At 46.8% G+C, this 22,964-nt stretch overlaps 1 protein-coding gene and 1 long non-coding RNA gene across 2 annotated transcripts; both read left to right on the forward strand.

Moving 5' to 3' along the window:
• Positions 1-11,286: 11,286 nt before the first annotated feature.
• On the forward strand, positions 11,287-12,206 carry LOC123440018. Its single transcript, XM_045116612.1, has one exon. The coding sequence runs from the start codon at positions 11,389-11,391 to the stop codon at positions 12,202-12,204; it is 816 nt and encodes a 271-aa protein (XP_044972547.1). The 5' UTR covers positions 11,287-11,388; the 3' UTR covers positions 12,205-12,206.
• A 1,124-nt stretch (positions 12,207-13,330) lies between these two features.
• On the forward strand, positions 13,331-14,771 carry LOC123440020. Its single transcript, XR_006630254.1, has 3 exons — positions 13,331-13,705; positions 13,841-13,928; positions 14,419-14,771. It is a non-coding gene; the product is annotated as an uncharacterized LOC123440020 (long non-coding RNA).
• The last annotated feature ends 8,193 nt before the right edge of the window (positions 14,772-22,964 follow it).

Here is a 22,964-nt window from a genome sequence, read left to right on the forward strand (position 1 = left end):
ATCATCTAAAGTTGACACTCTTTTAAACCCACTTTCGTAAAAAATGCATTCATCGTAAATAGGAGGCATGCAATCCTCATAACAAATTTGATCATTCGAAGTAGGGGGACTAAAAAGATCATATTTATTATGCATAGCATCCCCAAGCTTGTAATACACATCGATCGCAGCAAAATATATTATCAAATATGTCCTTCTTATTAAGCATAGCATCCCTATGCTTGTGGGTTTGCATATCATTAGCATAATTATCGATAGCATGAATAACACCAATAGTGCAACAATTATTATCATCACAATTTTCCAAATTGCTTCCAAAAAGATTTTAAATATTATATAAGGACTATCATTATCTACACAATCATCCTCATCAAAACAAGTAGCGGGCATAACAAAATAATCATCAAGTGTATCATCATCCACATTACTTTTGGGTTTTTCTCAACGATTGTAGGAGCAACATTATTTCGGAGAGATATCTTTTTACCTCTACTTTTCCTTCTTTTCTTATTCTTAATCTCCTTATGTGTGGGTTTAAGTGATTTATCCGAGCTTCTTATTGATGAAATTGGTTACAAAGGAAGCTCCTTCTTGTCACCTATTGCATCACGAGAGACAAGAGGAGAGAAAGTGGAAATCTTTACTCTATCATCAGTATTCCTTTCATATTCTATTAGTTTTCTCGTGTTTCTATAGTTGGCAATATAAGCATTCTCATTGCAATTTAATACACAAACATATATATATATATATATATATATCTTGCAGATTAGTTTTAATTATCATTAATGATAAGGGATATATCAAACCAATCATTTTTATGTGATAATTCTTCACATCCCAAAAATAAACAAAGTTCAATATAGATTTCATCAAAGATCAAATTATCACAATATTTGTAAGTGGTTTAATCATCAAAATGCATGCATTGTAAATTAATATGACCAACCCTATTGCAAAGTTCATAAGTAATGGGATGAATAGAGCATAATATTGTGTCCAATTAACTATCACTTTAAGCCACCTATTAGTTTGATCATGTTTGTGCTTCTTAGAAAATCGGTCATCCCTATATGGCATGTCTTCACAAATGTTATTCACTCCAAAAAATGGCAAGCTTATAGGAAATATTTTTATCATGACTAGTGCAATCATCATTAGCATCATGGATATTTAGAGAATTCATACTAACAATATTTCTATCATGCTCGTCATTCCAAGATTTCACATTAAGCATTTTCATAAATTCTTCCTCTAACAATTGAGAAAAAAATTCTGAACAACATTTTCACGAAAGACATTATAAAGACAAAGGAATTGACGCAACCTAAATTCCATTTTTTATAGTTTTCTTTTATAAAACAAAGTAGTGAAAACCAAGAGACTAATAGATTTAGTTGCAAGATCTACATATATACCTTCAAGCACTCACCTCCCCGGAAGTGCGCCACAAAAGAGCTTGATGTCTACTACACAACTTTATTCTTGTAGACGTTGTTGGGGCTCAAGGTGCAGAGTTTTGTAGGATGGCAGCAAATTTCCCTCGAGTGGATGACCTAAGATTTATAAATCCGTGGGAGGTGTAGGGTGAAGATGGTCTCTCTCAAGCAACCCTGCAATCAAATAAAAGAAAGCTCTTGTGTCCCCAACACACCCAATACAATGGCAAATTGTATAGGTGTACTAGTTCGACGAAGAGATGGTGATAAAAGTGTAGTATGGATAATAGAAATAGATTTTATTAATCTTAATAAATAAAAACAGCAAGGTAATAATTACTAAACAGCGAGAAAAATGGTATATTAGTACTTGGAAATAAGGCCTATGGTTCATACTTTCACTAGTGCAATCTCTCAACAATGCTAACATAGTAGAATCATATTGTCAGCCCTCATAGTACAACAAAGAATCACTCCAAAGTTCATATTTAGCGGAGAACATAAGTTGAAATTAGTGTAGGCAGGAAACCACCTCAAATTTATCGTTTTCGATCAATCCATTGAGCTATTTCTATATGTTCCACAAATAGCTCTAGAGTTCATAATAAATAATACCAATGATACATGTCCATCAACCCCAAATGTCACCTAGATACTCCAATGTCACCTCAAGTATCCGTGGGTTAATTATTTGACATGCATCAAACAATTTCAGATTCATCATATTCAATCCAACGCAAAGAACTTCAAAGACTATCCCGAGATTTCTATCGAAGAAAGTAGGATGAAAACGTGCAATCAACCTCTATGCATAAATCCCCATGGTTACCTGAATCTACAAATTGACGCCATAACATATGTCGTGGGTATAAGTGTGACAGTAGATGTGTAGGGTACGAAAGGATAGGCAGAGCCTTAGCTACGGCGAGGTTGTATGAGTTCAGGCCCCTCTACGGTGGAGGTAATAGCCCTACGCCTCAGTGCTCTTGGAGCTTGTTGTCGAGTGGAATATGGATTACAATGAATTGCTAACCCTTGCACCAGTGGGGGAGGGCGGCTTATATAGAGTGCGCTACCCTCCACAACGGTTCGGTGCACAGGGGTGGAGTAGTGGCGAATAAATGCCTACGTTACAGGTAACGTATGTCTTAAATGCTAATAAAGGCACATGGAAACGTACGACCATTTCCCTCCAGGGGGGTTACGATGCACAGAGTGGAATCCAGTCGGTTAGTTTGATACACTCCGAATGCTCATCTCCGACTGGATGGTGGAGGATTTGTTACCGACTGGATGATGGGAAGTCCATAAGTCAGTCGGAACTGACTAAGGGTCTTATCCCTTATGAAGGGTAGTCCTTGGGTAGGACTTATAGGGCAGGCCTATGACCCTACCCTAGGACTATAACCCCATCATTAGTCCCCGAATGGATTGAGGTTGGAACGACGAAGCGATGTTTGAAGGATGGATTCGACTGGTATGGATGCGACTTTGGCGTTGCTTGCCTCGATCCATTTTGTCTTCTTTGTCCAACGATACGAGTGGAAGTATTTGTGAAATGAACTGTCGGGAACCGAGTGCTCCCGTGGTATCTTCTGACGTGACGAGTCAACTCACAGCGGCGGATTTTCCGGGATCCTCAAATTTCGGTTGCGACGCGCTCAGCGGGGATGACGACATCGCGCTCGAGTAGTACCTGACGCCTCGATTCCCGCGCCTTCATCTTGTCCACTGATATCGCCGCGACCGGTCGGGGGATAAGATTTCGGGGCCACTTGCCAGTGACCCAGTCGACACGTTATTTAAACCTCAGTGGCGAGGGTTTTTCGTTACACTCGCCGGATATCTTACACTTGCCTGCCCCGCTTCTCTCGCCACCTCCTGCGCCTCCCAAGCTCCTTCCTTCTTCTTCTCCCTCACGGATCCGCAGCCTCCGCCATGACAAAGGGGCAGACTAGCAAGCTAGAGGAGAAGAAGAAGAAGGGGAAGGCGGCGGCTCCTGCCCAGCGGCGGCAGCGAACGCTACCGGCGGGGTGGATCCAGGGGGATTTCCTCCCCTCCACGGTGACGGAGGAGAACCTGCTGGAGTTGGTGGACCATGGGATGATTGCGCACAAGTCGTGGAGGTTGCCGGCGGAAGGCGAGACCGAGCCGGCACCCTGGGAGGGGGAGCGCATCTTGCTGCTGAGCCATGTGTACAGAGGTTTCTCTCTGCCTCCTCACCCCTTCTTCAAAGGTATCATGAACCACTTCGGGGCGCAGCTCCACCATTTTCCTCCCAATGCCATAGCTCATTTCTCTGCCTTCGTTGTGTTGTGCGAGTGTTTCATTGGCTGTCCTCCCCATTGGGGGCTTTTCAAACATATCTTCTCTGCTAGATCCCAGACCATCAAAAGACTTAGCCAGTCGGATGACAAAACCCACCTTCTCCAGCTCTGCGGAGGCTTAGGCTTCCAAAAGAAAAGTAAAAGTAGCTATCCTGCTCTACAGTTGAGTGAATCTGTTAGGAACTGGCAGTCGACATGGTTCTACTGCCAGGACGTTGCTTGCCCGAATGCTACCACTAGACTCCCTCCTTTTAGCTTAGACCGACCGGCTCCTCCTAGGCAGCTCGCGCTCATGAAGGCGGAGAAAACCCTGATCCAGCCTCTGGTCGATGCGCTTGTAGAGGTCGTCCGAAGGGGAGTCACTGGCATAGATTTGCTGGAGGTTTTCCTGGGTCGGCGTATCCAGCCTCTGCAAGCTCGAGACCATGCCATGTGGCATTACACAGGGCCTGAGGACTCCACTCGGACTAACGTCGAGTGCGTGACCGGGGAGATGGTGGCGTCGTGGGTCCTCAACATCACCGGCGCCTGCGAAAACCCTAGAGGAGCTCGGCGAGTGAAGGCCTTCCGGGCGGACAACCCTCCTCCAAACGCAGTGAGTACAACTTGCCGTGTGCACACAACTGTCTTAGATTTATTGCTTTCTTGAATCACTGGCTGACGTCTGATGTTGTCGACTGTATCTTGTGCAGGAGTGGACTAACTGGTTTTCTCCCGTCTCGAACGGGAATCCGGCTGAGGAGGAGGAAGGCAGCCAGGAGGGCAGCATGGAGAGCGGCGAGTATGTCTCCGACAGTGGGGAGACGGAAGAGGAGTCCGCAGAAGAAGAAGAGGCAGATGAGGAGCAGAACTCGCCACCTCCGCCGCCAGAGCCTCGGACTAAGCGTCGTCATGAACCTGTGGCTCCTTCAGCTCCTCCAGCATCCTCGAGTGCACCGCCAGCTGCTCTTGTGGTACCGAGTGCTTCGCCAGCCACTGCCGTGGCTCCGAGCGTTCGGAGCACAAAGAGGACCAGGGACTCTGCTGCTGAACCTGCGGTCAGCCCTCTAAGGTGGCTAAACCGAGTGGATCTAAGCCTCGGAAGGCTCTTCCGCGGATGAGGGTCACAGTTCCCGTCACCTCAACGTAAGTGCATGGTTCTTCTATCTTCTTTCAGTATTTGATCGAATATCTGCTTATTGGTTGAATGAATGGCACTCGACAAAGCTGCTACCTCTGCCACCTCTCCGGCACGCCAAGGGGACAACGTTGTCACATCCCAGCAAGGTGCGTCGTGGTGATCCCGAGAGTTTATATTACTGCATCATGAATTCTGTCTTTGGTCTTGTCTTTTTCCTGTGGTCTCATGCCGTTCGGTCGGGTTTTCCTCAGAGGTGATCTATGTGGAGGAGGGCGACCAGAGGAGGTCGGAGCAAGCTGCGGTGCCTGTCCTTGAGGCTGTTCCACCGGTTACCACTCTTGCCATGGTCGCCCCACCGACTGAGATGATGTCGTCGACTGAAACGGCGCCGATCGCTGCTGAACCGACTGGAGCAAGCCTTGGGATGCCCCAGGAGCCTCCTACGATGCCAGGCCCGCCGACTGTCGAGTACAACGTCCAGCGCCTCCCAGAATATATGGTGGGAGCTGCCAAGGGGGCCATGGTGCAGGCCGAGCTGATGGGTGGAGAGGCCAAGAAGGCGTACGACTCCATCGCGTCCTTGTACAAGCGAAGCTTGGAACTGCGGGACGATATCCGAGTAAGTGGGCTAGTAAGTATTTACTTTCCTCTTGTAACCCACTCGGTGTGCTCGGATAGCGTATGATTTTTTGCAATGGGTTCACTCGTAGTGAACCCAGTGGGTGTAGTCCCCGAGACTTCTGTCGAGTGCTTGCACCGGCAGTTGTCTTTATACACATTTTCTTTAACTTGATCAGATCAAAAATTAATCTGTTCGAATGCTAAGAGTTGGGGCACTCGGAGTGCACCTACTGGATGAGTCCCCGAGAGTAATTTTACTCAGGTCGGGTAGTAGTAGCCTCATAGGCTTATTTGTTGTCATGTAGCTCAATAGGGCGAACCTGTTTGAGTTTCATGCCAGTGGGGTCACTCTTAGTGAACCCACTAGCTGTAGTCCCCGAGACCGCTGTCGACTGCTTGCGTCGGCAGGGGTCTGGAGAACTTAGAATTTTTATTGTTGTCCTTGTTGAATTTGTCTGGCCGTCTCTTGGCACTAACTTGCAGAAAACTTGTGAGATGGGTACAGCGTACGAGACTCTGAGGGCTGAAAAGGTTCAGTTTAAGGGTGAACTGGATGCAGCAATGGTTGCAATGGCTGGTATGAAGGATGTTCTGGCGGAATGAGAAAAGTCCTTGGAGCAGGCCCGTGAGGCAAACAAGGCATTGACTGCTGAGGTGGAGAAAATGGGGAAACAAAGGACGGAGCTGATGGGGCAGATGAAAGTGTTGAACAGGCGGTGCATAGCACAGGAAAATTACGTCAGTGATTGGGCCCGGAAGATGATAGCGCTTCTCGGTGGTAACTTCTGTTTTTCCGAGTGCTTGTGGACTGTGCATTTCATTCTGCGCTGACTGTTTGCTCGTCTTGTCTTTGCAGATTTTTGCATGGACGCGGAGGTTGAAGCAGCTGACGTTGAGCGGTCGATTCTTGAGAACATTCCACTCGGCGAGGACGCCAATCGAGATCTGCTTCAAGCGCACATTCGCCTGTGCAAAGTTGGACCTTTCATCGGTCGACTGAGAGAAGTCGTCGGCCGAATCGACAAGGAGCTTTGGCCTGAAGACGAGTCTCGGCACGAGATGGAAGGCTTGATGACTCGGCTGGAGGAGGTACCGAACCGAGTGCAGTCATGGAAGAAGTCTGCGGCTCGCTGTGGTGCGGACGTCGCTCTATCTCTGGTCCAAGTGCATTGCAAGGAGGCGCGTGAAGAGAAGCTGAAGGCATTGCAGGTCGCCAACACGAAAAAGCTTCGATTCGAAGACTTCATGGAGACCTTCCTTGAGAGCGCCACCCGCATCACCGACGGGATCAACCTCGACACGTTCGTAGAGCCTGCCAGTCCCAGCGCCAGTCCTGACGACGTTTGAGAAAACTTTTACCTCGGTATGCCGAGTGTTCGTTGTAAGAAACTTTGGCCACTGCTGTTGGCTGTCACATTCTTGGTTCGGTGTGGATAAGCTTGATCTGCACCGAGCCAACAATCCTTAGGTGAACTTTGAATTCGAATCGAATCTTTTGCACTTCTTTTACCAAAGAGGTGTTGATACGATTTTGGCTCGTGTTTTTTGTTTGGCGTTTCTTGGTGAAGCCAATGGCAAACATGCGGAGCGTGTAATTGTCAGTTGTCTTGACATCTGCATGAGCCTCACTGAGGGTCTGCTGAGTCTCCGAGTGGATTTGTAGGATACACTCGAAGGCAATAGAGTACTTAGGCGATTCGTGATCGCGGCTAAGTCTTCGAGTGCGACTGTCAGGTCGTACTCGGAGCGAGTTGTTACTCATGTAATTGTCAGTGGTCTTGACATCCACATGAGCCTCAATGAGGTTCTGCTACTCATGTAATTGTCAGTGGACTTGACATCTACATGAGCCTCACTGAGGGTCTGTTGAGTCCCCGAGTGTATCTGTAGGATATAGTCGAAGGCATTTGAGTACTTAGGCGATTCGTGATCGCGGGTAAGTCTTCGAGTGCGACTGTCAAGTCGTACTCGGAGCGAGTTGTTACTTGTTACTCATGTAATTTTCAGTGGTCTTGACATCCACATGAGCCTCAATGAGGGTCTGCTACTCATGTAATTGTCAATGGTCTTGACATCCACATGAGCCTCAATGAGGGTTTGCTCAGCCCCCGAGTGTGTCTGTAGGATACAGTCGAAGGAAGCTTTCTATTTAAGCGATTCTTGATCGCAATTAAGTCCTCGAGTGCGACGGTTAGTGCACGCTCGGAGAAAATTTGTACTTAGGCGATTCTTGATCGTAGCTAAGTCCCCGAGGGCGACGTGAAGTGCACACTCGGAGAAAGTTAATACCTAGGCGATTCTTGACCGCAGCTAAGTCCCCGAGTGCGACGTGAAGTGCACACTCGGAGAAAGTTAATACTTAGGCGATTCTTGATCGCAGCTCAGTCCCCGAGTGTGACGTGAAGTGCACACTCGGAGAAAGTTAATACTTAGGCGATTCTTGATCGCAGCTAAGTTCCCGAGTGCGACGTGAAGTGCACACTCGGAGAAAGTTAATACTTAGGCGATTCTTGATCGCAGCTAAGTCCCCGAGTGCGACGTGAAGTGCACACTCAGAGAAAGTTAATACTTAGGAAATTCTTGATCCCAGCTAAGTCCCCGAGTGCGACGTGAAGTGCACACTCGGAGAAAGTTAATACTTAGGCGATTCTTGATCGCAGCTAAGTCCCCGAGTGCGACGTGAAGTGCACACTCGGAGAAAGTTAATACTAGGCGACTCTTGATCGCAGCTAAGTCCCCGAGTGCGACGTGAAGTGCACACTCGGAGAAAGTTAATACTTAGGTGATTCTTGATCGCAGCTAAGTCCCCGAGTGCGACGTGAAGTGCACACTCGGAGAAAGTTAATACTTAGGTGATTCTTGATCGCCGCTAAGTCCCGGAGTGCGACGTGAAGTGCACACTCGGAGAAAGTTAATACTTAGGCGATTCTTGATCGCAGCTAAGTCCCCGAGTGCGACGTGAAGTGCACACTCGGAGAAAGTTAGTACTTAGGCGATTCTTGATCGCAACTAAGTCCCCGAGTGCGACGTGAAGTGCACACTCGGAGAAAGTTAGTACTTAGGCGATTCTTGATCGCAGCTATGTTTTTTTTTGAGACCGGAGTCTGCGACCGCGGAAGAATTTTGAATCTGCAAAAACTGAATCTCCTTTGTATTACTCCACCAATACTTGTTCTTTACATTGCTTCGGTCGACGGTCACGTGTAGAAGCGCTTCAGGAGATCTGCGTTCCATGCTCGCGGCTCGTCTGTTTCCCTGTCGATGTTGTAGAGTCTGTATGCTCCGTTGTTCAGCACCTTGGAGATGATGAAGGGTCCTTCCCAGGCGGGAGCCAACTCGTGAGGTCTTTGCTGATCCACTCGGAGCACCAGGTCGCCTGCTTGGAATGTACGACTCCTGACGTGTCGCGCGTGAAAGCGCTGCAGATCTTCCTGATAAATGGTTGAGCGAGTCAGTGCCATCTCGCGCTCCTCCTCTAGAAGGTCTACTCCGTCTTGCCTTGCTTGTTCTGCTTCAGCTTCGGAGAAGAGTTCGACTCGTGGAGCATTGTGAAGCAAGTCACTCGGAAGGACCGCTTCTGCTCCGCAAACGAGGAAGAACGGGGATCGCCCTGTAGATCTATTCGGGTTTGTGCGGAGACTCCAAAGCACTGAAGGTAGCTCGGTGACCCATGCGCCAGCGGCATGTCCCACCTCTCACAGGAGTCGGGGCTTCAAACCTTGCAGAATAAGTCCATTCGCCCGCTCTGCTTGTCCGTTTGTTTCACTACAAGAAATATGCTCGTACATGACGTTTTCTAAGACGTCGTTGATGAATTCGTCATAAATCTGTGACGATTTCATCCGAGATTGTCGTAAACGTTTGAGGGGATCAAATCTACATATAAATTACGACGATGTGAGTCAAAAACGTCGTAACCACATAAGATGAGATCGTCAAAACTTTTACGATGATTATAAAAATGTCGTAACATGTTCTAACTATGTTGACATGTCACTCGTGGGCCCATTCTTTGTCACGCGCCAAACCCGCCTAGTTTGTGAAGCAACCTACTATTCTATCATTCCAAAAATTCTCAAAAAATTCTCATAAATACTTTGGATCATATATTCCTCAAATATGTGAAAACCCTTCCTTCCATAGTTCAAAAATAATTCAGCAATATTCATTTTCCTATTCTGTTCAAAATAGCACTTTGTGAAGGAAGTGCTATTTCTATTTTTTTGATTACCCTCATATTTTTTGAGCACTCTTTCCTATCCAAATCATTTCCTCATGAAAACTTTCGGAACCATTTTCCTAGTAAATATTTGTCCGCAAATTTCCAAAGTTTGTGTTCAGCTAACAGATTTGTGAAGGAAGTACTAGATAGGTATACCGTGATGAGTTGATTTTTTTCCACATCTTCTATGTGCCCAAAACATAGCTCTCCAAATTTTTTTAGCCCCATCTAACATTCCATGTGAGCTCATCATCCAATCTTTGTTTCTGGTAATATTTTCATTTTATGAAGCAACTAAATTTTTTGATTTTTTTGTTTTTTTTTTGAATTTTCATGCCCATTCCAAAATGTGGTCAAAACGGTGGGCATAACCGTTCCTAGATAGTGGTTGAATACTAGAACATTTTTGGTATTTATTTGATTAAATAGATACCTATCTACCTAGAAATTATTTTTGAAAAAAATCGTGAGCAAACTATGAGGGAGCTGTAGTTCAAATTTGACCCGCTTCCAGCTAAATCAGCATCAATTTTTCTTTTTTACGAGAGGACAATAAAATATTTTAACACCCAACTATTTTGTCAATTGTACATTGAATATGACATAGTATTTTAGAAAAATGATTTGGTTCAATTTGGCAACAAATTTATGATAGGTCTTTAAAAAAACTTATTTTGAGCTCTTGAAAATTTCTGATTGGTGAAATCTGCTAGAGAGAATTCCTTATTTGACACTATCTTAAAATTGTGTTCCTTATTTGACACTAGAGAAAAGTTTCTTCCCTATATGACCTCTAGTCTTAAAAAATTTCCCTATATGACACTCTAGTGCATTTTGTACACGTGAAAAGACCATTTTGCCCATATGTATAATGTGGCGACAAATATGTATAAGATAGTAGCTGTTTCAAGATAATATGACCCCAAAGGTATCTTAATATACACATATGCAAGCTAGCAGGCTGCTGGATCGATATGCAACATAGTTATTATTACTAGTTAGGATATCTAAATCTCCGTGACAGAAAAAGGAATAAAATTGATTGATTCCATTATACTCGTAGCAGATTGCTAATTTCCTAACTTAAATGTAGGTAAGTCCGTTATCCACGTTATGTCGTTATCTTACATGGCTGTCACAACCGAGGTCATATGCTACTACTGCTGCTATTTTTTTAGGCTCAACGCTACTTGTTAGGATATCTAAATCTTCATGAAAGATTAGTAGTAGTATTTACTGAGCATAAAATACTACTACTGCTCTTTTTTAGGCACAATGCTAGATATTTCTGGCCACATTATGTACATCGGTAAAAAAGTCTTTTCATGTGTATAAAATGAACTAGAGTGTCATATATGGAAAAAATTAAGACTACATGTCATAAAGGGAATAAATTGTTTTGAGTGTCAAATAAGAAACATGATTTAAGGGAGTGTCAAATAAGGAATTATCTCAGTCTGCTATGGCATGGATCGATGACGTATCAAACATCCATCCATCCGTATGTCCATCCATCCGTTCATCCAACCCACCGGTCCACCAAACCCTAGGCTTCGCTCCACTGCTGCCACCAGCTCCTTTCCTCTGTCTTCCTCCTCCCCTCGAATCCCAGATCCACCCAACCAGCCGGCGGCGGCCACCTCTCCCCTACCCCCACCGATGACCTGCGGCCTCCGACCTCTGCCTCCGACCTCTGCCTCCGACAACCCAACCCAACCACCGTCGGCGAGGCCGCCGGAGCCATGGGCACATACAAGTGCTGCCTCATCTCCAAGCGCTGGTATCACTGGACGGACGCGCGATCGCCAGACGACATGCGCGCGCTCTTCACCGGCCACTCGGGCGGCGCCGCCACAATGGGCGCCGACGGCCTGCGCTGCTACCTCGAGTCCTCCGTGGGCGATGCCGACGTCGACAACGGAGAGGGCGAGGCGGAGCGCCTTCTGGACCAGATCTGGCTGCACGGGCACCAGGACCAGCACGCCAGCCCACGCCTACCCGCGCCTGGGCCACGGCCAGCTGCTCGGCCTCGACGACTTCCACCGCTTCCTCTTCTCCGCCGACCTCCACCCGCCCCTCCCCCGGCCGCGGGTCCACCACGACATGTTCAGGCCCCTCTCCCACTACTACGTATGCACCAGCCACAACTCCTACCTCACCGGCAACCAGCTCAGCAGCGACTGCAGCGACGTCCCCATCATCAAGGCCCTGCAGCGCAGCGTCCGGGTCATCGAGCTCGACATGTGGCCCAACTCCGCCAAGGACGACATCATCATCCTCCATGGCAGGTTGCTTTCTGATCCTTTAATTTGCTGCTACCTAGAGTACATACTGCATAACATAGTAGTACTACATGCTATTTGGATGTTGTTCCCCACATCGATCCGGCCTTCACTAGGTTGGACTCTTTCCTCTCCGATGCCAGCGATGATGGAAAATTCCAAGCAAATATCCATTGCACCCTCAGATTCGTAGGTGCATATTTTTGGAAAACAGAAAGCTCCCCTGCTCCATTACTCGAAAGAAACATGGGTATAGAGTGCAACGTTCAGTTTTTAGTTTTACTTGGAAATTAAAACAGGTTCAGTTTGTAATGTCATTAATACTAAGTTTGCTTGTTTCCCTTGAATAATATTTTCTGAGTACAAAACAATTAGCAGTGATTTTGGTATGGGTTAGTTTTTGATGAGGTGCCAAGAAACTTGCTCTATCAGTTGGTGTGGGTACATTTATCATATATGTAGTGTTGTTCTTAAATTAAATTAAATGAGCCACGCGGATCCATCGCACGGACGGAGGAGGAGCAACTGAATCTTTAGTCCTCCAATTTAACCTCACTTAGCTTTGTGGTTCATATAACAAATGATTCATAGAGTATGCCCATACTACTATATGTTCTTTGCCCTTGTGCATCTGCCAATGTCATATGTGCCATCTAGAGACAAACATATGATAAGTTGACCCAATTATTGATATCCCTATTTGTGGCATTAGTTATTTATTTCTAAAGAATTATTTCGTATAGCTGTTATATACTATCCTTAGTTCCTTACACATAAATTAATATTTTGTTTAATGGTATTAAGCATTCTGGGCAGAATCGGCAGATCAGGCGGGTGACTACAACCATCTACATGGGCAGAGGCATGATCTTTACAATGAAGCACAAAGTTTTCCGGACATTCTTGATAGCGAGTAGATGTATCTAACTATCTAAGTTGTGCGTGCTTATATTAAATGTTGTTCCCTTTCTTTCTTGACATATACAGGAGATGGTTTCCATTAACATCTCATCTCTATGTAGTGTGATGTGCCTGCTTATACTAAAAGTTGTTCCCTTTCTTTCTTGACATATACAGGAGATGCTTTTCATTAACATCTCATCTCTATGCAGTGTGATGGCTACCGTTGATGAAATACAAGATGCTCTGGGTTCCGCTCAGTGCTCTCGCCCTTCGCCTCACGCCGACCTCAAGTGGGGAATGAGATATCCCAGGACAGCCTTCATTGTGAAGGTTGGTGCTAGCCACCAAATTAGCTCTGTTGATTACTTATTCGTTAAGAGCTAATTGGTTCATGTTGTCTGACAGATCTAATCAGCTTCAATCCCCCAGTGATGGAGGGTTTGGATGCTCAGCTTGCAGTAAGCCTGCTATGCCTTGATGCTGCATCGTTGGTATTCACCCATGGTTTTTGTTTCATTCCATTAACCTGTGAGGGTGCTGCTTTTCATAAATCCAAGCATTTAGCAAAGAGGATCGATCAGGATATGGATGGGAATGAACAAACCCTTAAACCTAAAGTCAGCTGTAAATGTACAGATTATTCAGATTATAAAGTTTATTTTATTTACAGTGTACTATTCTCCTATCTTCAGGAGATTGGAGAAAAACTATCATAAATCGGAGGCAGGTCGTTGCTTGGCAAAGAACTCGTACATGTTGTAAGAAAATCAAGGGAGAATCTAGCCATTCAGGTGAAAATAACTTCTTATTTTGGTTTCTGTAAATGTGTACACTATCAAACAAACATCTTAATTATTTGGATTTTCGAAAATTCCTCCTCTCTGAATAAATGAAATGAATCCCCTTTTCCCGTCTCGTCTCTGTAGGTGAAGCATCCAGAGGAGGTGGAGCAGCAAGCCAACATCCATCTTAACCTACCACCTAGCGGCTGGACTGCCCCTTGCAGCGAACATGGTGAGCCCAACTACCCCCTGATCTGAACATCACCTGCACTTTCTACATTTTGGTTGAAGTCTGGTTCAGTTTGTACGTTTCTTTACTTTAGTTCCTCTCTCTCGCTCCCGCCGAGCTGTTTTCTGTGTGCTTCGTGCGTGTGCCGGCACGGTTCGATGCGTGCTAGATAATTTATTTGGTAAATACAGGAAACCAGGATCTTAGATTTACTCATATTGAACATTCACTACTCGTCTACTCCCAATGTTCTCTTCTGATTTATTTGCTAAATAAAGTAAATCATGCAAACTAGTTATATTGCAACTGTGAATATTTTCAGGATATTAGTATAGGAGAGTTTTTCTGAAACTTATTAATATAATCAAAGGAGCTTACATAAAATTTACCATATTCCACAGATTCAGTGAATACCCAAAAAGCCCAATGAACCAGTAACCATTTCCGAATTCTTATTCTAGAACAGATGATGAGTATGCTTCCTTCTTTCTAGGTACCTTGCAAAACTATTTGTGTTTTTTGCCGTTCGCGTTGCGTGGCCACTTCGTTTGCTTGCACTGTGCTCCGATCTGGTGAAGGGCGCCAAGGAGAAGCAGCTCAAGGTCAAGGGCCCCGCCAGGATGCCCACCAAGGTGCTCAACATCACCACCAAGAAGCCCCCCTTGGAGAAGGTAGTCGCCTACCACTCATGTGATCTAAAATAACATTATGTAAAACAATCTAATGAGCTATGGGTCCAGCCAAATGCTGAATCATCTATTCCTTCATCTTCTTAATTAGTGAGTGGGGCAAATCTTTTACTTTGATTCAAAAATAGTCAGGTTCACAAAATTTGCATGCAGCAGCAGCAGCATGTAGTGCATGCATTAGTCGTATCAAATCCTGTCAAGTAATATTAGTAGTTTCATTCAGAAAAATGAACTGCAGAAAGCAGTAGATTCTTTGGTACAAGATAAGTGAATATCATAATTCCTCTCACCGTTAGGCCATTGCTGTGAAATAGGATAACTAAATGTGTTGAACAACCATCTCTTGAGCGCATTGGAACAAGAGTAAACTATTCAACTAAAACTGTTGACAAAAATTACTGTAAAATCAGCAGTAGAATATGCTGCAGTGATTTGGGCCAAGCCCTTTGGCTGAGTAGGAAAATCTAACTAAAGCCATCCCTTCTTTTTTGAAAGTAACTAAAGTCATTCCTTGTGCAAACAAGCTTTGGTGAATCATAATAAGTTAGCACTCGTGTTTACAAGGCAGTGCATACACCACAACTGTATTAGGCCCCCGCAAAATCAACAATATGCAAATAAGATCTGTAGTACTCCCTCGGTTCACAAATGTAAGACGTTTCTGGCAGTTTAATTTGTGGGGGTCCTTTCATTACCCTGTAGGCTTGTACATCATTATGTGTCTCTTCAATGGTGCTTAGTGGCTAATTGTACTTGCTCCAGTCATGAGATCTAGGTGCCTGTCGACAAGTCAGCGACATTGTCGTCGTCTTTGCATATTAATGCTAGCGAATTTGTTTGCCTTAGCGTGTTCTGTGGAATGTGCTCCCACATAGTTGCATAGGAAAATCTCGGCAACTGCCCCTTCTATATTTCTCATGCTCGTTGTTATGTCCAGTAGATGCTTTCATTACCTTGTTGTTACGTGTCTCTTCAATGGTTGCTATAAACTAGATGTCATTAACTGTGTCCTAAGTCTACTGTTCCATGTGCCCATGAACTAGGTCCTTGTTTATCGATTTGTTATTGGACTGTTTAATGTTTTTTGTTTTGTCTCTTTTTCTATTGCTAGGAAAGTGGTGAGAAGATGTCGATGATGCCTACTTGGGACATTCAAATCAACGTTTTCTTGTGCAATTTTGTTCGTTCTTGCTATATTCGTGTGTAAGGAAATGTATTCATGAGATGAGTTATTGTGTTATGTAAACCTGGAAGATGTATTATGTGATGTTATATGATGGATGCTTTTAATTCGACTTGGAATTTTCTTAATTTGAATATGAAATAATGTTGAATTTAATATCGAACAAAAAGTTGGGTTGAAAAGGCCCAACAAATAGAAATGAAACCAAGTTCTGGAATAAAAAATTGTTGAATTCAAAAATGAAAAAAAGGCCAAAACTGAAATTGGACCAAATGTATTTGGGTACTATAAGGCCACGACCCAAATTATAATGATACAAAAAAAATACTAGAAGTGGCTGTAAAAAGGCTAAGGCCCAAAAAGAAGCCCAATAAGAAAAAGCCCAAAAAAATAAAACCAGCCCATGTGATCAATTGAAATGGGTTGGGCTAATTTCAACTATGATGTTTTGATTTCGTCGTAATTTTGCCACGTAGGACTGCCATGTAGGACTGGGTTATATTGTCAACGACGATTTAGGATCGTCGTAAAGGTTACGACAATCCAGGAATCGTCGTAAAAGTTACGACGATTTTGATCAAAACATCGCTGATGTTCATTTGTGACGCTCCGTTTTCGACGCTTGGTTTTTCGTCGTGAGATCGTCGTAAACTAAAAACCATGACGATGTAGCGACGAAAAATAGCGTCGTGTATTAGCATATTCCTTGTAGTGTTTGAGGATACGCCACAGATGCAAAATCCACTCGGATACCTTGGCTTGCACAGAAACTTTTGAATCTGTCCGAGTCAAAGTTTGTCCCGTTGTCCGTGATTATGCTGTGAGGTACCCCGAATCTGGAGATGATGCCTGACAAACTTGATGGCCGTTAGGGCGTCGAGCTTCTTGATGGGCTTGGCTTCAATCCATTTTGTGAACTTGTCGACTGCCACCAACAGATGTGTGTATCCCCCTTGGCCTGTCCTGAATGGACCGACTGTATCTAATCCCCATACTGCAAACGGCCAAACAAGAGGGATTGTCTTCAACGCTGATGTTGCCTTGTGGGACTTGTTGGAGTAGAACTGACAGCCTTCACATCGGTCGACCATATATTTAGCCATTTCGTTCGCCTGCAGCCAGAAGAAGCCAACTCTGAATGCTTTGGCGACGATTGCTCTTGAAGAGGCGTGATGACCGCAGGTTCCCGAGTGAATTCCTTCCAGGATTAACTGTCCCTCCTCTGGGGAGATGCAACGTTGAAGAATGCCTGAAACGCTTTCCTTGTACAACTGGCCATCAATGACAGTGAACGATTTTGACCTGCGGACGATCTACCTGGCTTGGACTTCGTCTTCCGGTAATTCCTGCCTCAGGATGTATGCAATGATCGGCACAGTCCAGTCGGGGATGACAGCAAGAATCTCCATGATCAAATCAACCACAGCAGGTACGTCGACTTCAGTCGGATCTGTCGAGCTCTTTGGTTGTACTGGTTCCTCTATGAAAGGATCTTCTTTAACTGCGGGAAGGTGGAGGTGCTTGAGGCAGACGTCACTCGGGACTGGTCTCCGAGTGGGTCCGAGTTTTGCCAACTCATCAGCTGCTTGGTTCTTCAGTCGCGGAACATGGTGGAGTTCTAGACCTTCAAACTTTTTCTCGAGCTTCCTCACTGCATTGCAGTATGTGGTCATGGTGGGGTTCCTGACGTCCCACTCTTTCATCACTTGATTAACCACCAAATTCGAATCACCATAGACCATCAGGCGATGGACGCCGAGTGCGATGGCCATGCGCAGTCCATAAAGGAGAGCTTCATACTCTGCCTCATTGTTGGAGGAATCAAAGTGTATCTGCAACACATACTTGAGTTTGTCGCCCTTTGGCGATACGATCACAACGCCAGCGCCGGAGCCATTCAACATCTTGGACCCATCGAAGAACATTGTCCAATGGGCCGAGTAGATGTGGGTCGGTTGCTATTGTTCTACCCATTCTTCTATGAAGTCAGCCAGATCTTGAGACTTTATAGCTTTCTTGGCCTCGAACTTGATGTCGCAGTACAACATCTCCATTGCCCACTTCGCCAATCGGCCCGATGCGTCCCGATTGTGGAGGATTTCCGACAACGGAGCCTCAGTAACGACAGACACCGAGTGGTCTTGGAAATAATGAGCCACCTTCTTCGCAGTCATGTAAATCCCGTAGATAAGTTTTTGATAGTGGGGATACCTCTGCTTGGAAGGAGTCAGGACTTCGGAGACGTAATACACTGGCCGCTGAACTTTGTATGCTTTGCCTTCTTCTTCTCGTTCGACTATGAGAACAGTGCTGACGACTTGATTTGTAGCCGCGATGTACAGAAGAAGGGGCTCTTTACTGAGCGGAGCAGTAAGAACCGGCTGGGTGGAAAGTAGGACTTTGAGGTCGTCGAATGCAACTTGGGCTTCGTCTGTCCACTCGAAAGTATCTGATTTCTTCATGAGTCGGTACAGAGGAAGTGCTTTCTCGCCGAGTCGACTGATAAACCTGCTCATAGCCGCTAGGCAACCTGTGAGCCATTGAACATCGTATATTTTGACTAGCCGCTCCATTCGGACGATGGTCCCGATCTTTTCGAGGTTGACATCGATCCCTCGTTCGAAAACGAAGAAACCAAGTAACTTTCCGCTGGGAACGCCGAATGAACACTTGGCGGGGTTGAGCTTGATATCGTACCTGTGAAGGTTGGCGAATGTTTCTGCCATGTCAGTCAGCAGGTCGGAACCTTTGCGTGACTTGACTACGATATCATCCATATACGCCTCCACGTTCCGACCGATCTGGTCGAGGAGGCATTTTTGGATCATGCGCATAAAGGTTGCTCCTGCATTCTTCAAACCAAATGGCATAGTGATGTAGCAGAAGCACCCGAATGGGGTGATGAAGGCGGTTTTTAATTCATCGGGGCCATACAGACGGATCTGATGATAGCCCGAGTAGGCATCAAGAAATGACAAACGCTCACAACCCGCAGTCGAATCGACAATTTGATCGATGCGGGGGAGCGGAAAATGGTCTTTCGGGCAGACCTTATTGAGATGTTTGAAGTCGATGCACATTCGGAGCGACTTGTCCTTCTTGGGCACCATGACAACATTGGCGAGCCACTCGGAGTGGTGTACCTCGCGAATGAAGTTGGCTGCCAAAAGCTTGGCCACTTCTTCTCCGATTGCCTTCCTCTTGTGCGCGGCGGACCGACGAAGACATTCTCGAACAGGCCGAGCGGTGGGATCCACATGCAGTCGGTGCTCAGCCAACTCCCTGGGTACACCTGGCATGTCAGAGGGCTTCCATGCGAAGATGTCCCAGTTCTCACGGAGGAATTGGGTGAGCCCGGCTTCCTATTTAGGATCGAGGGTAGTGGAGATGTTCGTTGGGGCAGCGGTGTCGTCCGTCGGGTGGATGCTGACCTTCTTCGTCTCTCCCGCCGACTGGAATGCAGACTCCGAAGCTGGCTTCTTCGCACGCATCAAGTCAACTGGTCGACTGTTTTCTTGTACTCGTCAAGCTCGAGGACAGCCATCTGCTGATCGGTGATCCTTGATCCCTGCCGCACACACTCTTCGTCCCGCTGTCGATTGCTTGTGATAGTGATCACACCTTTCGGGCCTAGCATCTTTAGCTTTAGGTACACGTAACATGGACAGGCCATGAAACGCGCATACGCCGGGCAGCCCAGAATTGCGTGATACGCGCTCTGGATGTCCACCACCTCGAACATCAGCTTTTCCTTGCGGAAGTTCTTGTCGGAGCCGAAAACGACGTCCAATGTGATCTGGCCGAGTGATTTGGCCTTTCGTCCAGGGACGACTCCATGGAACTGCCTGCTGCTCTCACTGAGTTTGGACATCAGAATGCCCATCCCCTTGAGAGTGTCGGCGTACATGATGTTCAAGCCACTGCCGCCGTCCATGAGGACTTTGCGCAGTCGGACTCCTTCCACCATCGGGTCAACGACCAGAGCTTGTCTCCCTAGGGTGGGTACGTGTGCTGGATGATCCGACTGGTCAAAGGTGATCGCAGTCTGAGACCATTTGAGGAACTTGGGGTTGGTAGACGTGGCCATGTTCACCTCCCCGTTCACCAGCTTCAGTCGACTCTTGCTCTCAACGTCAGCAAAAATCATCAATGTTGCATGGACATGGGGGAACGGATCCTCCTTATCCTCCTCATCCTGTTCATTGCCCTTTTCACTCGGTTGCCCTTCGCCGAGCTCCTGGATCAGGAGGCGACATTGCCGAGTGGTATGCTTCGGATATATAGCGTTGCCCTCTTCATCCATCTTCGTGTGAATCGGACATGGCTGGTCTAGGATGGGGTTGTTGAACCGCTTCTTCTTGGGGGTGAACTGAGCTTTCCCCTTGCCCTTGAGCTTGGTATTGGTAACAGCTGCGGCTTCTGCCTGCGGAGTGGACGGAGCTTTCTGCTTCTGCTTCCGAGTGTTATTTCCATCTCCATTGGCGACTGTTTTGTGCTTGCCGCTACGGATGCGGTCCTCTTCTTCGCCATTTGCATAGCGTGCCGCTATCTCCATCATCTTGCTCATGGAGATGTCGCCTGTTCGACCAAACTTCAGGTACAGATCCCTGTACCGCACGCCTGCCTTGAAGGCGCAGACTGCTTGGTGCTCTGTGACGTTCTCCACCGTGTGGTAGAGGGTCGTCCAACGTTGAATGAAATCGCGCAGGGGCTCATTCTGCTTCTGGACACAGTGCTGGAGCTCCACGAGGCCAGCAGGGCCTTTGCACGTCCCTTCGAAGTTCCTGATGAACACTGGGGCCAGATATGCCCAGCTGTAGATGCTTGAGGGGGCCAATTGGTTCAGCCACGCTTGCACCAAGCCGTCGAGCATCAGAGGGAGGTGCTTTATGGCGACGTGGTCGTCCCCTCCTCCGATCTGGACTGCCACTCGGTAGTCATCCAGCCACGTTTCTGGCTTGGAATCCCCTGTAAACTTGTTGATCCTAGTCGCCAATCGGAAGTTGGGAGGGATGTCAGCTGAATGGATGGCTCGACTGAAACACTCGGGACCGGAAACGATGGTCCTGCTTCCACTCGGACGGTCAATATCATGACCATCATGGTGGGCTCGTCCCCTGTCGACCCTCCGCTGGGCGATATACCCTCTCGCGTTGGGCCTTGGATCGTAAGTGTCACCGACTAAACGCCGATCATCATGATGTCGGGGCCTGTAGGGCCCACCCCGCGGAGGGGTGTGTGAACGGTGACGATCTTCGGGATTTATGGAACGGCTGCCTCCCCAGTGTCACTGATGAGAACCAGGGTTGTGAACTGACCGATGTGTGTTTGCATGAACAGAACTATAGTGGATCCTGTTGTGCAGCTGGGAGACCGCCGAATTTTGCTGCTGTGCCGTGTGCAGCAGTGTGCGGATTTGCTCGATCCCCCTGCCAGCCTCTGAATTATTCGGCTGAAGGGAATCGGCTATCTTGGCAGTGGTAGCCAAGTTGAGGATGGGCGTGCGGAACAACTCCACGTTGCTCCGCCGAGTGTGCCGACTGGCAGAACGGCGAGGTGGATGGCGAGCGCCAGATGTTTTGCCTATCTCGTGCTCGTTCCGGCCAGTTTGGCGGGGACTTTCGTGTGAGTTGGCCATGTGTACTTCTGCTCCAGGCCCGCGACCCAAGTACTCGGAAGGAAACTCAGTCGGAACCAAGTCCGAGCGTTGGGACGGCGGGGCAACCACAACCGACTCTAGGACCGCCACTTGTGAAGACGCGTTCTGGCGCGCCTGGGCGTGTTGCAACCAACGCTGGAGGCGCGGATCGCGGGACCGCTTGTTGCGGCGCGTGACGGCGGTGTAGGTCGACACCGGAGCCGACTGCTGGAGAAGAAGAATGCCGCTGCTGCCGGCACGGAAGTGCGTAGCTCCGCGACGGGGAAGCGCCTCAACGTCGAGAGGGGCGTCCCGAAGCCATGCCGAATCATCGACGATGAAGGAGAGAGCGCGGAAGAGGATCTCGTGACCCATGCTCGAATCTCCACCGGATGACATGACGAAAAGATGTCGTCGCAAACTTGCCAGAAGTCGCTTAGACGCCTGCCCCACGGTGGGCGCCAACTGTCGTGGGCATAAGTCTGACAGTAGATGTGTAGGGTACGAAAGGATGGGCAGAGCCTTAGCTACGGCGAGGTTGTATGAGTTCAGGCCCCTCTACGGTGGAGGTAATAGCCCTATGTCTCAGTGCTCTGGGAGCTTGTTGTCGAGTGTAATATGGATTACAATGAATTGCTAACCCTTGCACCAGTGGGGGAGGGCGGCTTATATAGAGTGCGCTACCCTCCACAACGGTTCGGTGCACAGGGGTGGAGTAGTGGCGAATAAATGCCTACATTACAGGTAACGTATGTCTTAAATGCTAATAAAGGCACATGGAAACATACGACCGTTTCCCTCCAGGGGGGGTACGATGCACAAAGTGGAATCCAGTCGGTTAGTTTGATACACTCCGAATGCTCATCTCCGACTGGATGGTGGAGGATTTGTTACCGACTGGATGATGGGAAGTCCATAAGTCAGTCGGAACTGACTAAGGGTCTTATCCCTTATGAAGGGTAGTCCCTGGGTAGGACTTATAGGGCATGCCTATGACCCTACCCTAGGACTATAACCCGATCAACATATATCAAGTTAATCAACAAAATACCCAATTATCTCCACGGGTGTCCACATGCAAGACATAAATCAAATGTTCTCAAACCAAAAATATTCAATCCAACATATTTAAATCTCAAAGGGAAAGGTTAAATTCATCACAACAAGATGGCAAGGGAAGAACACACTATGATCCAACTATATTAACATAGCACATCATACATCAATACCATGACATCTCAAGAACACGAGAGAGAGAGAGAGAGAGAGATTAAAACATAGCCACTCGTACATACCCTCAGCCCCAAGGGTGAACTACTCCCACCTCATCATGGCCTCCCCCGGGGTGATGAAGATGGACATCTGTGATGATACCCCCTCCGACAGGGTACCAGAAATGCTATAGATGCTTTTTATTTGATACATAGAGTTGCGGCAGCAAATAGGTAGTTCCAGGTTTATTTCTGAGGGTTTCTATAAATATAGGATTTTTCGGTGTTGAAATCATGCTAAACGGAGCCACATGGGCC

Source organism: Hordeum vulgare, chromosome 3H, assembly GCF_904849725.1.
Source record: "Hordeum vulgare subsp. vulgare chromosome 3H, MorexV3_pseudomolecules_assembly, whole genome shotgun sequence".
NCBI lineage: Eukaryota > Viridiplantae > Streptophyta > Magnoliopsida > Poales > Poaceae > Hordeum > Hordeum vulgare.